Source organism: Populus alba, chromosome 9, assembly GCF_005239225.2.
Source record: "Populus alba chromosome 9, ASM523922v2, whole genome shotgun sequence".
Taxonomy (NCBI): Eukaryota; Viridiplantae; Streptophyta; class Magnoliopsida; order Malpighiales; family Salicaceae; genus Populus; species Populus alba.
Genome location: NC_133292.1, coordinates 9,874,033 through 9,888,293, shown reverse-complemented (window position 1 = coordinate 9,888,293; position 14,261 = coordinate 9,874,033). Strand labels below are relative to the sequence as shown.

Here is a 14,261-nt window from a genome sequence, read left to right as displayed (position 1 = left end):
TTCAAAATAAATCAAGTAAAGTGGAATTCTCAACTTTGTCTCAGAAGCTGCTGATGTGAAAGATGAATAGAGTCTAATGTTAAATAAAACGCATTCTGAATTGAAGTTTTCAAAGTTTGTTAGGATTTGTCATAATCTTCTTTTCTGTTTATTTGCTTTTGTTGTTTCAAGGAGTTGTTTAAATAAGATTTATGTTTGTCAATAAAATCAACGAAGTTTTCAGAATAGCTTTGTTATCTGTTTAACATTAAAATTTTCTGTCAAAACCATCAAATCAACATCTAAAAATGACAGAGAATCTTCTGATGGGAAAGGTCCCAAGAAGCAGTTTTCAGGGAAGCAGTAGTACGTAATCAAAGCAAACAGAAAGGAAATCGAAACCTAAAATAACTCCATGTTCCTAGGACGATAACAAGTCCTTATTAGCAAGCACATTAAATTACTGGATCTTTACCATTGCTCCCCTATTCCTACCCTCCTCTTTCACAATTTCACCATTTTCACCATCTGGCTCTTGGGCACCTTCCTCTTTTTTCACTACTTCACCGGTACTCTCGTCAAGCTCTTTTTTCACAACTTCACCATTGTTCCCGTCAAGCTCTTGTGCAAGTTTTCCCTCTGCTGTTCCTGATTCACCATTGCTATCTTTGTTTCCGTCCTCTCTCTTCAATCTTTCGCTCTTATCCTCAAGGAACTCAATAAGACCTGTTATAGCACTCTCTGGCTCCTCGTATCTCAGCAGTTGCTCACCTACTTCTGCAGGAGTAACCCTTGCTTTCTCTACTAGCGCTTCGACACAAGGGAAAAGTGGGTGCTCTGTAAACCCAAGGTAGTTGGAGGCCAGCAATTTGAATCCACATGGAGTGCAGTAGGACATGTGAATATGCACATCCATACGACCAGGTCGCAACAAAGCAGGATCAAGTCTTTCTTTGTGATTGGTAGTGAATATTATGATTCGTTCATCCCCACAGCTTGACCATAATCCATCCACAAAGTTGAGCAATCCTGATAGGGTCACCTGATACTGTACATAATTATGTCTGTCAAGAATGAGAAACGCTGCAAGCTTCATTAAAATAGCAATAAAAGCTTTTGTGTTTTGATTATTGCCATCTATATATCATATGTATGGAGACCTTTAGTCATATGCATGGAAATTGTTTCCTTGAAGAGAATATCTGGTATATAACTCATTGCCTGAGACATTACTCCATATCACACAAACTCCTGTATCCGACTAGTCATACTCTGGAAAGAAAGTGTGAACCAGTAATTCCATGCCATTATTGACTTGGACGAAGGAAAAGGTCAACGATGTTTCATCAGTATACCAAGTAATGTCATCATAATATGGATTTTATCAAATCCTCCTCAGGCCTAAAATATAGTTTCTGAACGCAAAATAAAATCGAGAGGAATAATCACCTGGTTTACTTGGTCATATGCTAGATAGTGTCGAGAAGGCATCATTGCTCTGGCTTGTGCAAGCCTATCCTGTAATTCAAAGGAACAGTCGATGTCCTCCACCACAAGTACGGACTTATTCTCAGTTGAGATCAACAAACTTCTTAGATCAGAATTGGTCCTAAGATCAGTCAATTCCAGATCATAAATATCAAACTTAAGATAGTTAGCTATTGCAGCAATCAAGCTCGACTTTCCAGTCCCTGGCGGACCAAACAGTAAGTACCCACGTTTCCATGCCTTGCCTACCCTCCTATAGAACTCCCTTCTCTTCACAAACCTCTCAAGATCCTCCACGATCAACCTCTTCCTTTCCATATCCATTGCTAACGTATCGAATGTAGCAGGATGATGAAGATTCACTGACTGCCAGACACCCCCTCCCCCCCGCCTTAGCGAGAAAAGCTTCAAACTCTTCTTCTCCTCTTTCTTTTCTTTTGATTTTTTAATCACGTGCTTTAAATAAACATCAATAACCATATCCTTATGCTTCTTGTGAAAACTCAGCTCAAAGAACTTATCCGCAGATTTTGGTATAGAATTAAAATTAACAGCGCTTCTTGACATATATTTTGTTGGCACTTGTTCGGAGATGAACTTCCATTTCAGAGTAACCCCATTGAAGGTATCAACAATTTCTTGGTTTCTGTCTAAAGAGAATGAGAACTTACTCTCTTTCTTGGTCAGTGAGATCTTGAGTTTCTTTGCATCCGGAGGAATTATGGGCTCAAGATAGAGCTCTGCGGCTTTGAAGAGATTGTTGTGGTTAAGGCTGTCATATTCTTCAATAACTAAAGTGAACTCCGAAGAAAAAGAGTTGATCAAGGTTTTGAGTTTGTAGAAGAAGTAGTTTTGGACCTCATAAGGAAGATACTCCTTAACAAGGGAGCGGAAGAGCACAATTGTGGCAGCAGCTGAGGCTGCTGCAGAGATCAGAGTCTTAACGGAGGGTATTTGGGTGGCTGAACTGCTGGGAAACATGGTTTTTTAGGCCTCCAAAAGATTTGTGGGCTTGAAGGGCTCTTAGCGTTTCTAATGTTGGAGGATTTCTGGTGTTTAGCTTGTTGCTTTCAGATCCTTTGGCAAATGCTATCGAGGAGACTCTCTGATTATTATAATGCAAAATCTGAGAGTAGGAATGGTGTTTGAGAAGAGCAGTGGAAAGAGTGACAAGTGAATGACGGTGTTTTTGGTGGTAGACTCCTTATGCATGATTGATGCTGTGTACAGAAGAACATTTGTTTGATAGCCATAAAAACTTTTTTGCTTTTCATTTTGTGATCAACATCATAATTTGGATTTTTAAAAATGATTTAATTTCCATATAGAATTAGGGATTAGGATTTTACTCATTATTCAATTATTGAAATAAATCAATCAATTATATAAATAAACATTCGATCGTCAAGGAGTTAGGCATTTTATGCTCACTATTTTACATTGTAAGTGAGCAACACACTCTAATTCTCACTTGTTGACGGGGAATGGACTAGCTGCACGACTGAATAGTGTTTTCCATGTTCTGTTGTCAGTGTGGAGTTAGGGTTTTGGTTCTTGATTCATTGTTGCTACGAAGTTTCTTGCAAACTTGCTAGTGTCTCTTATGATGGGTTCCCTTTCAAGCCTGATGGTTGTGTTTGTTTTGTACTTGTTTTTATGTTTGCAATACAAAAAATGTAAAAAGGTGTTCGGTAACTATAAAAATTATGTTTTATACTGTAGAACCAACTAAAAAATTGAGTTTGAAACATAGTTTTTACATGTTTTTTTAATTGAGTTTTGTAAAACATTGTTTATGTTTGCATTTTCACTGGTATATGACTTTTCATGACTTGTTTCACCTTTAGCAAACTTTTATCTAGTAATGCATACAATTTTTTCTAAAGGACATATTCTCTTAGCTCTCTTCTCAAGACCTCTATAGCTACCGGCTCATGAAATTCTTTCACCTTGAGCATCTCCTCATCGAACCTCTTCAAATATACTTGGGTAAACTTGTCTTCTTGTTGAGTAACACCAAATAATTCTATGGAGCTTTTCTTGGTAAGTTTGCTAGTGTTAAAGTGTGTTACTAGCTTAACATATAAGTCACCAAAACCTAACGGAGCTTGGATTCAAATTATTTTAACATACACGTGTAGACCCCTAGAAGGATGTGGGGAAGATTTTTCACATTGAGTAACTGTCCTGGATGACAAACTCTACACTACCATGTACATTTTGTATGTGTTTTCTTGCATCAATCATGTCATCATAGTTGTCTATATTTATTTTTGTAAAAATATAATCATGAGGGAATTAATTGTTCAATATTTTTGTCCATAAATTTATTCAATGTTTTTCTTTTATATTAAGTAATCACAAATGAAGATTGCAATATTTGCTGGTCTATGGGAATCACTCACAATTGATATGGTATAAAAATTGACTTGAAACATTATCCAACCATATCAGGGTCCAAATATCACGATCCCTTGGCCATGGAAATGACCATACTTAGCACTCACCTTTCTCCACCTCCGATTGCTCCATTACTTCCTAGCAAACCTCCATGATCTCACTGCCAGATTTAATATCTGTTGGGCGGAAATCCGCGACCGGTGATGTACTGATAATTGCTCTTGGAAGGGGTACGCACACTGAGACACAATATTTTATGTGGTTCGGCAAAACCGCCTACATCCACGAGATAGAATCATTTTATTATAGATAGAGAAAGGATACAATAAATACATGGAGAAGGAGGCACATCCACTCAACTCAACTCACTGTTCTCGCAGTTGCAATGGCTGCAAGGCTGCTGCCTCTTTCTCTTCACTTCATTCTCACATTCTCTCACAACTTTGCTCTCCATAAATATGCATCTTTTATAGGCATGAATGGTAAGGTTCTTCAGCACACTTGTCAATCATGGTAGGACATGAAGGCCTTAACACATGCCACCATTAGTGGCACTAATAGTGCTTCCACTAACTTGGTGGTAGGGTATTGCCACTAAATAGCAATATCCTAACAATATCTAGACTGGATTCTATCACCACTCTTATGCTCATTGTTATGTACTTATCTCTTGCCTGTTTATCAAAACGTAAGTCATTGCCCATGCAAGAATCCCAGTCCTCTTGAAATACTCTGAATCGTTCGATAATGAGAGATCCTTCCTTTTTAATAATATGCCTAGCTTCTTCTGCAGGAGCTGCACAACGGGGATCCTTTCGGGAGCCAAGCATGCTTTTTTAAGAATTGTATAAAACATATATGATGCTTCATCTAATTTTCTAACAGTAAATAGTCTAGAGAATTCAAAATAAATCAAGTAAAGTGGAATTCTCAACTTTGTCTCAGAAGCTGCTGATGTGAAAGATGAAAAGAGTCTAATGTTAAATAAAACTCATTCTGAATTGAAGTTTTCAAAGTTTGTTAGGATTTGTCATAATCTTCTTTTCTGTTTATTTGCTTTTGTTGTTTCAAGGAGTTGTTTAAATAAGATTTATGTTTGTCAATAAAATCAACGAAGTTTTCAGAATAGCTTTGTTATCTGTTAACATTAAAATTTTCTGTCAAAACCATCAAATCAACATCTAAAAATGACAGAGAATCTTCTGATGGGAAAGGTCCCAAGAAGCTGTTTTCAGGGAAGCAGTAGTGCGTAATCAAAGCAAACAGAAAGGAAATCGAAACCTAAAATAACTCCATGTTCCTAGGACGATAACAAGTCCTTATTAGCAAGCACATTAAATTACTGGATCCTTACCACTGCTCCCCTATTCCTCTCTCCTCTTTCACAATTTCACCATTTTCACCATCTGGCTCTTGTGCACCTTCCTCTTTTTTCACTACTTCACCATTGTTCCCGTCAAGCTCTTGTGCAAGTTTTCCCTCTGCTGTTCCTGATTCACCATTGCTATCTTTGTTTCCGTCCTCTCTCTTCAATCTTTCGCTCTTATCCTCGAGGAACTCAATAAGACCTCTTATAGCACTCTCTGGCTCCTCGTATCTCAGCAGTTGCTCACCTACTTCTGCAGGAGTAACCCTTGCTTTCTCTATTAGGGCTTCGACACAAGGGAAAAGTGGGTGCTCTGTAAACCCGAGGTAGTTGGAGGCCAGCAATTTGAATCCACATGGAGTGCAGTAGGACATGTGAATGTGCACATCCATACGACCAGGTCGCAACAAAGCAGGATCAAGTCTTTCTTTGTGATTGGTAGTGAATATTATGATTCGTTCATCCCCACAGCTTGACCATAATCCATCCACAAAGTTGAGCAATCCTGATAGGGTCACCTGATACTGTACATAATTATGTCTGTCAAGAATGAGAAACGCTGCAAGCTTCATTAAAATAGCAATAAAAGCTTTTGTTTTTTGATTATTGCCATCTATTTATCAGATCCCCGTATGGGGACCTTTAGTCATATGCATGGAAATTGTTTGCTTGAAGAGAATATCTGGTATATAACTCATTGCCTGAGACATTACTCCATATCACACAACTCCTGTATCCAACTAGTCATAGGCTGGAAACAAAGTGTGAACCAGTAATCTAATACCATGCCACTCTTGACTTGGAAGAAGGAAAAGGTCAACGATGTTTCATTAGTATACCATGTAATCTCATCATAATATGGATTTTATCAAATCCTCCTCAGTGCTAAAATATAGTTTCTGAACGCAAAATAAAATCGAGAGGAATAATTACCTGGTTTACTTGGTTATATGCTGGATTATGTCGAGAAGGCATCGTTGCTCTGGCTTGTGCAAGCCTATCCTGTAATTCAATGGAACAGTCGATGTCCTCCACCACAAGTACGGACTTATTCTCAGTTGAGATCAACAAATTTCTAAGCTCAGAATTGGTCCTAAGATCAGTCAATTCCAGATCATAAATATCAAAATTAAGATAGTTAGCTATTGCAGCAATCAAGCTCGACTTTCCAGTCCCTGGTGGACCAAACAGTAAGTACCCACGTTTCCATGCCTTGCCTACCCTCCTATAGAACTCCCTTCTCTTCACAAACCTCTCAAGATCCTCCACGATCAACCTCTTCCTTTCCATATCCATTGCTAACGTATCGAATGTAGCAGGATGATGAAGATTCACTGGCTGCCAAACATCCCCTCTCCTCCCCGGCATCCTGTCAGGGGTTAGCGTGAAAAGCTTCAAACTCTTCTTCTCCTCTTTCGTTTCTTTTGATTTTTTAATCACGTGCTTTAAATAAACATCAATAACCATATCCCTATGCTTCTTGTGAAAACTCAACTCAAAGAAATTATCCTCATTGTTTGGTATAGAATTAAAATTATGAGGGCTTGGTATATATTTTGTTGGCCCTTTTTTTGAGATGAACTTCCATTTCAGAGTAACCCCATTAAAGGTATCAACGATTTCTTGGTTTCTATCTAAAGAGAGTGAGAAATTACTCTCTTTCTTGATCAGTGAGATCTTGAGTTTCTTTGCATCCGGAGGAATTATGGTCTCAATATAGAGCTCTGCGGCTTTGAAGATATTGTTTTGGTTAAGGTTGTCATATTCTTCAATAACTAAAGTGAACTCCGAAGAAAAAGAGTTGATCAAGGTTTTGAGTTTGTAGAAGATGTATCTTCGGAACTCATAAGGAAGATACTCCTTAACAAGGGAGCGGAAGAGCACGATTGTGGCAGCAGCTGAGGCTGCTGCAGAGATCATAGTCTTAGCGGAGGGCATTTGGGTGGCTGAACTGCTGGGAAACATGGTTTTAGGGCTCCAAAACATTTGTGGGCTTGAAGGGCTCTTAGCGTTTCTAGTGTTGGAGGATTTTTGGTGTTGTGTTTGTTGCTTTCAGATCCTCTGGCAAATGCTATAGAGGAGACTCTCTGTTTATTATAATGCAAAATCTGAGAGTAGGAATGGTGTTTGCGAAGTGCAGCGGAAAGAGTGACGAGTGATGACGGTGTTTTTGGTGGTAGACTCCTTATGCATGCTTGATACAGTGTACCGAAGAGCATTTGTTTGATAGCCATGAAAACTTTTATGCTTTTCATTTTGTGATCAACATCATAATTTGGATTTTTAGAAATGACTTAGCGCACTGACTCAAGTCGTCAAGGGATTAGGTATTCTATATATGCTCACTATTGCACATTGTGTGTGAACAACACGCTCTAATTATCACTTGTTGATGGGAAATGGACAAGCTGCACGACTGAATGGTGTTTTCCATGTTCTGTTGTACAGTGTGGAGTTAGGGTTTTGGTTCTTGATTCATTGTTGCTACGAAGTTTCTTGCAAACTTGCTAGTGTCTCTTCTGATGGGGTCCCTTTCAAGCCCGATGGCTATTTAGTAAAGAAAGCGTAAAAGAAGCATTGGTCGATGCAAAGTGATCCACTGAAGCAAACTGACAAAGAAAATATAGTATTTTTATACAAAAGTCACTGGCGGATGACTATGAATTGTCTCAGTGAATTCACAACAAACGTCAAGACACCAATTAAGGCTATGCTTGATTTCTGGGTTTTAAATTATTTTTTGTTTATTTTTCATTAGAAAAATTGATTAATAAAAAATACTTTACAGTTAAAAAAAAATTAACTTTGTTTCTAGAAAGTATTTTTTAAAAAAAATTTGGACAGAAAACACTTTTTAAAAATTATAAAAAATTTAGAAATGTCATATTATTTATTAGATTATATCAAATTTGGTACTCAAACTTTTGATTGCTATATATATTTTGTTTTGAATATTTATTTTTTAATTTCATCTTTTAAAATTTAATTTTTTATTAACTTTGCTCTTTATTTTTATAATTGTTATTTGCTTTTCCTTTATTATTTTTTTATTGAAATTTTTTATTTATCAAATTTGATCCTTATTATTTTGATTGTTAATTATTTTATTTCAAATAATTTATGAAATGTTTATTATTATTATTTTAATTTTTTTTATTTTTTTATTTTTTAGATTTGATCTTTATTATTTTAATTATTTTTTTATTTTATTTGAGATAATTTATGAAATTATATATTTTTTTTCAATTTTATTCTCATTTAAATTTTTAATTTTTAAGATTTGTTTCTCATTATTTTAATAAACTAGAGAAAAATAAAATATTAATAAATTATTTTCCAGCTCATTTTCCATGACATAATCAAATACTGAAAAATATTTTTTAATTTATTTTTCCATCACACTACCAAATATCAGAAAATAATTTACTTTTTAAAATAATTACGGAGCCGTTATTTTTTAAAATTATTTTTAATATTTAAATGATAAAATAATAAAGTGATAAAGCAGCATTATCCCTTAATGATCATGGGCCATCTGATCATGAATATATATATATATATATATATATATATGATAAAATAATATAAAACTATAAAAAAAAAAATTTAAAATTTTCAAAAAATATAATTTCAACCCCAACTAATCTCCAGCAACAAACCAAGGAGAGCCATTTAAAGTGGAGCTGATACTGACCATTTTTCTTTCAGCAAAGCTTCTCTAACAAAATCATTATACGAACCATATACAAATGATGCATCTCATAAAGGGGAGCCACCTGGTAGAAGAATCTGGCAGTGTACATACTACATACTGATCATGCTTAGCAATTACTAGTTATATGACTCGTGAGATCCCACGAATCAATTTATTTTGCATAAAAAATATGAAAAAAAAAAGTTAAGATATAAAAATATTAGATTTTTTTTAAAGTTATACCCAGAAATCTTAGGTTTGACTGCAACACTTAACTCAAGAATAATGTTTATAATATTAATACTAACATCAAACTTGCATGACCCAAGTTTAAGTGGGTTTGACTGCAATACCAAACTCAATAGTCTTGGATGTAGGTCTAGCTACAAAGTCGTGTCATAAAAGTGTGATAATTAAAAAGATTGATTAAAAAAAACCAACAAGAAGAAAAAAACTAATGAAAAAAAAAAAAAAACAAATCTGAATTAGCTGGGTTAACATGTCAAACCTTGGGTTCATGTCATGAAAGTTTGATAACTAAATAAAAAAAAAAAATTGACGGGTTACCCCAGAATTAACTGGGCTAACCCGTCAAACCTGAGATTCGTGTCATGAAAGTTTGATAACTAAATAGAAAAAAAAATTAAACATTAACAAACCAAATTAAACAAAAAAAATTTAATTAAAAAGTTAAAAAAAAAAAAACAAACAAACAAAAGGCATCAAGCCTTTTCACCGTGGATTGTACTGTGCAGTCTACAATGAAAGTCATAAAAAGAAAAAAAAAATAATAAAAATAAAAAACTAAAGGCATCATCCTTTTCACTGTGGACTGCATATAATATTAAAAGATGAAATCGGAAAAAAAAACTAATGAGGAAAAAAAAAATCTGAATTAACTAGGTTAACCCGTCAAATCAGGTTAACCTGAAACTTATGTCATGAAAGTGTAATAATTAAATAGAAAAAAAATTAATATTAATGAACTAAATTTTTTTAAAAAAAGATAAATTAAAAAGGAAAAAGCAAAGAGAAAAAAACCTATAGGAAGAAAAAAAACTAATGAAGAAAAAGGGAAAAAAAAAACTGAATCAACTGGGTTAACCTGTCAAACCAGGTTAACCCGTTAAACCTGGAATCCGTGTCATAAAAGTCTGATAATTAAACAGAAAAAAATTTAATATTAAGAAACTAAATTAAAAAAATAATTAAAAAACAAAAAAAAAAAAAAAAAGACAAAAAAAAAAAAAAGAAAAAAAAAAACTAAAGGCATTAACTTTTTCATTGTGGATTGCACTGTGAAACCCATAGTAAAAGGCTTAAAAAGGAAAAGATAAGGAAAAAAAATAAAAAGGCATACGCCACGGGTTAATTTTTTTTCTTGCATAAGAAATATGAAAAAAAAAAAAAGCGCTAAGATTTAAGAGCCTTGGGTCTTTCTACAAAAATATACCAAAGAGCCTTAGGTCTAGCTGCAATGTTTGACCCAAGAGTAATATTTATAATATTAATAACAATATTAAACTTACATGACTCAAGTTTAAGTGGGTTTGGCTGCAACATCGGACTCAAAATCCTTGGATGTGGGTCTGGCTGCAAGGTCGTGACAAAAAAAATATGATAATTAAATAGATTAATTGAAAAAAACAAATGAAGAAAAAAAAATCTGAATTAACTGGGTTAATCCTTTAAACCAGGTTAACCTGTTAAAGTTGGGATTCGCATCATGAAATTTTGATAACTAAATAGAAAAAAAAAATTGATGAGTTAACCTAGAATTAACTGGGTTAACCCGTCAAACCAAGTTAACCCATTAAGCCCAGGACATGTGTCATGAAAGTTTGATAATTAAATAGAAATAAATTTAACATTAACAAATTAAACTAAATGAAAAAAAATAATTAAAAAGAAAAAAAGCAAAAAAAATTATTATGGGTTAACTCATCAAATCAGGTTAACCCGTCAAACCCGGGATCCGTGTCATGAAAGTCTGATAACCAAATAAAAAAATTAACATTAACAAATTAAATTAAACAAAAAATTTCATTAAAAGAAAAAAACACAAAGAAAAAACATAAAGGCACAAAAAAAAAAACAGTTCAACGTTTCATCGTGACTGCACAAGTAAAACTCTGAGCAGTTTTAGTTTATTTTTAATTTGGATATTTACTGTATTCTTTCATAGGAACCAGATTCTACCCAACGGATTCTCGTTGTGGTTGTAAGCAAAATTCAATGAAGAGAAATTGCCATATATCATAGAAAAATGCATATCCTTCTTCACCCGTGTTTCAGCTATACAAAAGGCGTCAACCTTTAACTTTGAGACTAGCTTCCTGTTCTAGAGAGCAAAGGTATAAAACCTCATCTAGTTAACTTAGGTTTGCTATTTTTTTTTTTTAACTAAAAAAATCTATATAAAATAAAAATCAACGTGTTAATTGATCTCAGATCACAAGTCAACCAAAATTTTGGATCTAGTTTTTTTCTTTATATATTTTTTTTCAATCCAAACTAGTTTAGGTTTCAAGTCAATTGAATAGACTGGTTTGAGTTTTACAACAATATTAAAGAGCTGACATGTTTGGAAGTATGGTTGCGGTTGTTTTTCAAAGAGCTTTTCACTAAAAAATATATTAAAAAAAATAATATATTTTTAAAAAAAAATTATCTTTTATATCAGTGCATTAAAATGATATACAAATACCAAAATAATATTAATTTAAAACAAAAAAATTATAAAAAATTAATTTTTTTTAAAAAAATTTTTAAAATATAAAAATAAACAGGATAAATCGAGATTAAGAAATTGACCGTTAGATAGTAAGGAGGGAAGATTTACTGCTCCTCTTGATGTAGAAGCATTGGTGCTAGGCTTCCTCTGCCTCCTGTTCTTTTTGGTGATTTTTTGCATCAATTCAGAGACCCCTCTTGTCGACTTGACTTGTTTTGTTTTTGGGGAAGATTTTGTAGTATTTGCATCGTTGTTTTCAACAATTTTTTTTTTTTTTTCTAATTCAAGTCTTTGTGCATCCAGAGGAATTATGGGTTCAAGAAATAACTATGCTGCTTTGAACAGAACATTGTATAGTTAAAATGGTCATATTGTTGAATGACTAGAGTGAATTCTAAAGACAAAATTCATTAAGGTTTGAAATTATGTTTGAGTGTGTTTTGAAAATATTTTTTTATTTGAAAAATATTAAATTGATGTTTTTTTATTGTTTTTTTAATGATTTTAATGTGTTGATATAAAAAATAATAAAAACAAATTGAAAATTTCTAATGGACTAAAAGAAATCCAAGAAGGGTGAACTCTAGTTATGCCCATACTTAAAAGAGATTTCTAAAGGGTTGAGAGGAACATAAGGAGGGTGACCCCTAAAGATATCCATACTTGAAAAGATTTATAAAAGATAGAGAGAACAAATTCATAAAGGATAATTTTATAACATCAAAAAAATCAAATTCATTTCTTATAAAGTAGTCACACTTACTGTGAGAGGTATGTGATATCCTAAGATGGAATGAGGTATGAAAACCCTTAATTAAAGAAAGATCTGAAAAGTGGGAGGTCTGTAGCCTTGAAAGGTCTGTACCCTTCTTTATGATGTTGTTGGGGTTTAGGAGCCTCTCACTGAAGAATAGTAAGTAGTATGTGAGAGATATGTAACTTTTTTATGATGGCATGAGACATGAGAGTCCCCTGCTAGAAAGTGATGCCAGTTTGAGATTGCATTAGAGAATGGGGATCCAAGATCAACTCCTGATGAATTGATAAGAGACATTTTGACATCTCTTGGAAAATATGTCAGTCTAATATTGCAATGGAGGGTAAGGGATTTGAGATCAACCCCTGGAGAATTTGTGATTGGCATAACCCGGAGAATCTTTCAATTCAAGATTGTACTAGAGAGTGTGAGATCCGAGATCAACTCCTAGCAAATTGGTTAGAAACCCTTTGGCATTATTTAGAAAATATGCTAATTCAATACTACACTGGAAAGTGAAGGATTTGAGATCAATCCTTAGTGAATTGATAATAATCCTTTTAACATCATTTAAATAATATATTAGTTCGAGATTATAATGGAGAATAAAAATATGAGATCAACCCTTAATGATTATAGGGATATTATTCTACGCAGGCTAAATCAATTCCCTTCCGGTGAGGACATCCTTGGTTGCCTGAAAAATTAGTTTTCCTATCACTGCCAATCACAATGAGGACCATATGACCTCTAGGGATCATTTCTTCTGAACGTGAAGAACAAATTAAGCTTTAAACATACCAGGGGGGCGGGGCGGGGTTGTCTTGAAAAGATAAATATTCCCTTTGCTCAATGGTGATCCTTTCTCATTCACAAGCCTTTTAGGGAGCAAGCATATAATATTTTTAAAATAAATATTAGAAAATTATATAAATCTTATATCATATCATGCTTCATCTAATTTTCTAACAGTAAATATTCTAGAAAATTCAAAATAAATCAAGCAAAGTGGAATTCTCAACTTTACTTGAAGGGTTTAATCTTTTCCTTTCATTTCACAGGGAAAAAAAAACTTAATAGAGTTGATAAAGAACAAACCATTGCTTATTTTCGAGGAATTTTTTTAGCAATCTGGAAAAGGTACAAGTCATCATGATGGTGCTGTGAAAGGAAAACTTCAGGGATTGCTAACCGGTGAACGCCATTGAAGATAGAATGAGAAAAATTGTTAGGAAACAACCTTCCATAGAAATTTCCAGGCATTCCTGTTATGAAACATGGCCCAAAATCACTTCCCTTGTCATTCTTGATCTTCTCGTAGAAGCTAGGCAGCGACCTTAATATTACGTTGAAATCATTTCATGGATGATCTTTCAGGAACACCTGAAATGTATGGTCCTGATGAGCATCTAAAATCTGTCATTTTGAATGATCTTCCAGGAAATGATTTCAACTTATTATTGCAGTGTAACTTTTCCGCCTGTGTATCTTAGGTTAGAGTAGCCGGTCCCAGACCCGGATAAAGGAGGAGGGTTGTGGTATAAACCCAACTTTGGCTTTATCAAAACAGTTTCCAACTTCATGTGGGAATACCTTGGGTTGTAGAAGAACATTTGTTGTTTTTTGCAATCTTTGAATCTCTTCTATAGTCTTAGGTGGATTCATGACTGGATTAAGCTGACTTGCAACTTTCATAGTTCAAATGTTCAAAGAGCTTGATTATGCTACCAATGATGAAGTTAAAAAACCAACCTGCTCTCCATTAATGGATACAGTGCAAGATGTAGCCAAAATCATACTTTTTTAATTACTAGTAATGTCCACAATCTCTAGGCTGCCAAAA

The 14,261-nt window shown here is 33.9% G+C and overlaps 2 protein-coding genes across 2 annotated transcripts; both read right to left on the bottom strand.

The window, feature by feature from the left end:
- Nucleotides 1-276: 276 nt before the first annotated feature.
- LOC118058918 (AAA-ATPase At3g50940) lies at nt 277-2,860 on the bottom strand. The gene is made up of 2 exons (XM_035071708.2): nt 1,429-2,860; nt 277-1,027 (listed from the first exon to the last, which is right to left on the bottom strand). The coding sequence occupies exons 1-2, from the start codon at nt 2,446-2,448 to the stop codon at nt 440-442; spliced, it is 1,608 nt and encodes a 535-aa protein (XP_034927599.1). The 5' UTR covers nt 2,449-2,860; the 3' UTR covers nt 277-439.
- Nucleotides 2,861-3,854: 994 nt separating this feature from the next.
- On the bottom strand, nt 3,855-7,438 carry LOC140954200 (AAA-ATPase At3g50940-like). Its single transcript, XM_073411405.1, has 2 exons — nt 6,167-7,438; nt 3,855-5,757 (listed from the first exon to the last, which is right to left on the bottom strand). Exons 1-2 carry the CDS (start codon nt 7,217-7,219, stop codon nt 5,218-5,220), a joined length of 1,593 nt encoding a protein of 530 aa, XP_073267506.1. The 5' UTR covers nt 7,220-7,438; the 3' UTR covers nt 3,855-5,217.
- Nucleotides 7,439-14,261: the final 6,823 nt, after the last annotated feature.

What these genes read in the sequence shown, in the direction of transcription:
- LOC118058918 (XM_035071708.2), bottom strand. Translation starts at nt 2,448, where the DNA reads ATGTTTCCCAGCAGTTCAGCCACCCAAATACCCTCCGTTAAGACTCTG. An exon ending in CATATGACCAAGTAAACCAG is followed by an intron (nt 1,028 to 1,428) that starts GTGATTATTCCT and finishes AATTATGTACAG; the next exon opens with TATCAGGTGACCCTATCAGG.
- LOC140954200 (XM_073411405.1), bottom strand. Translation starts at nt 7,219, where the DNA reads ATGTTTTGGAGCCCTAAAACCATGTTTCCCAGCAGTTCAGCCACCCAA. An exon ending in CATATAACCAAGTAAACCAG is followed by an intron (nt 5,758 to 6,166) that starts GTAATTATTCCT and finishes AATTATGTACAG; the next exon opens with TATCAGGTGACCCTATCAGG.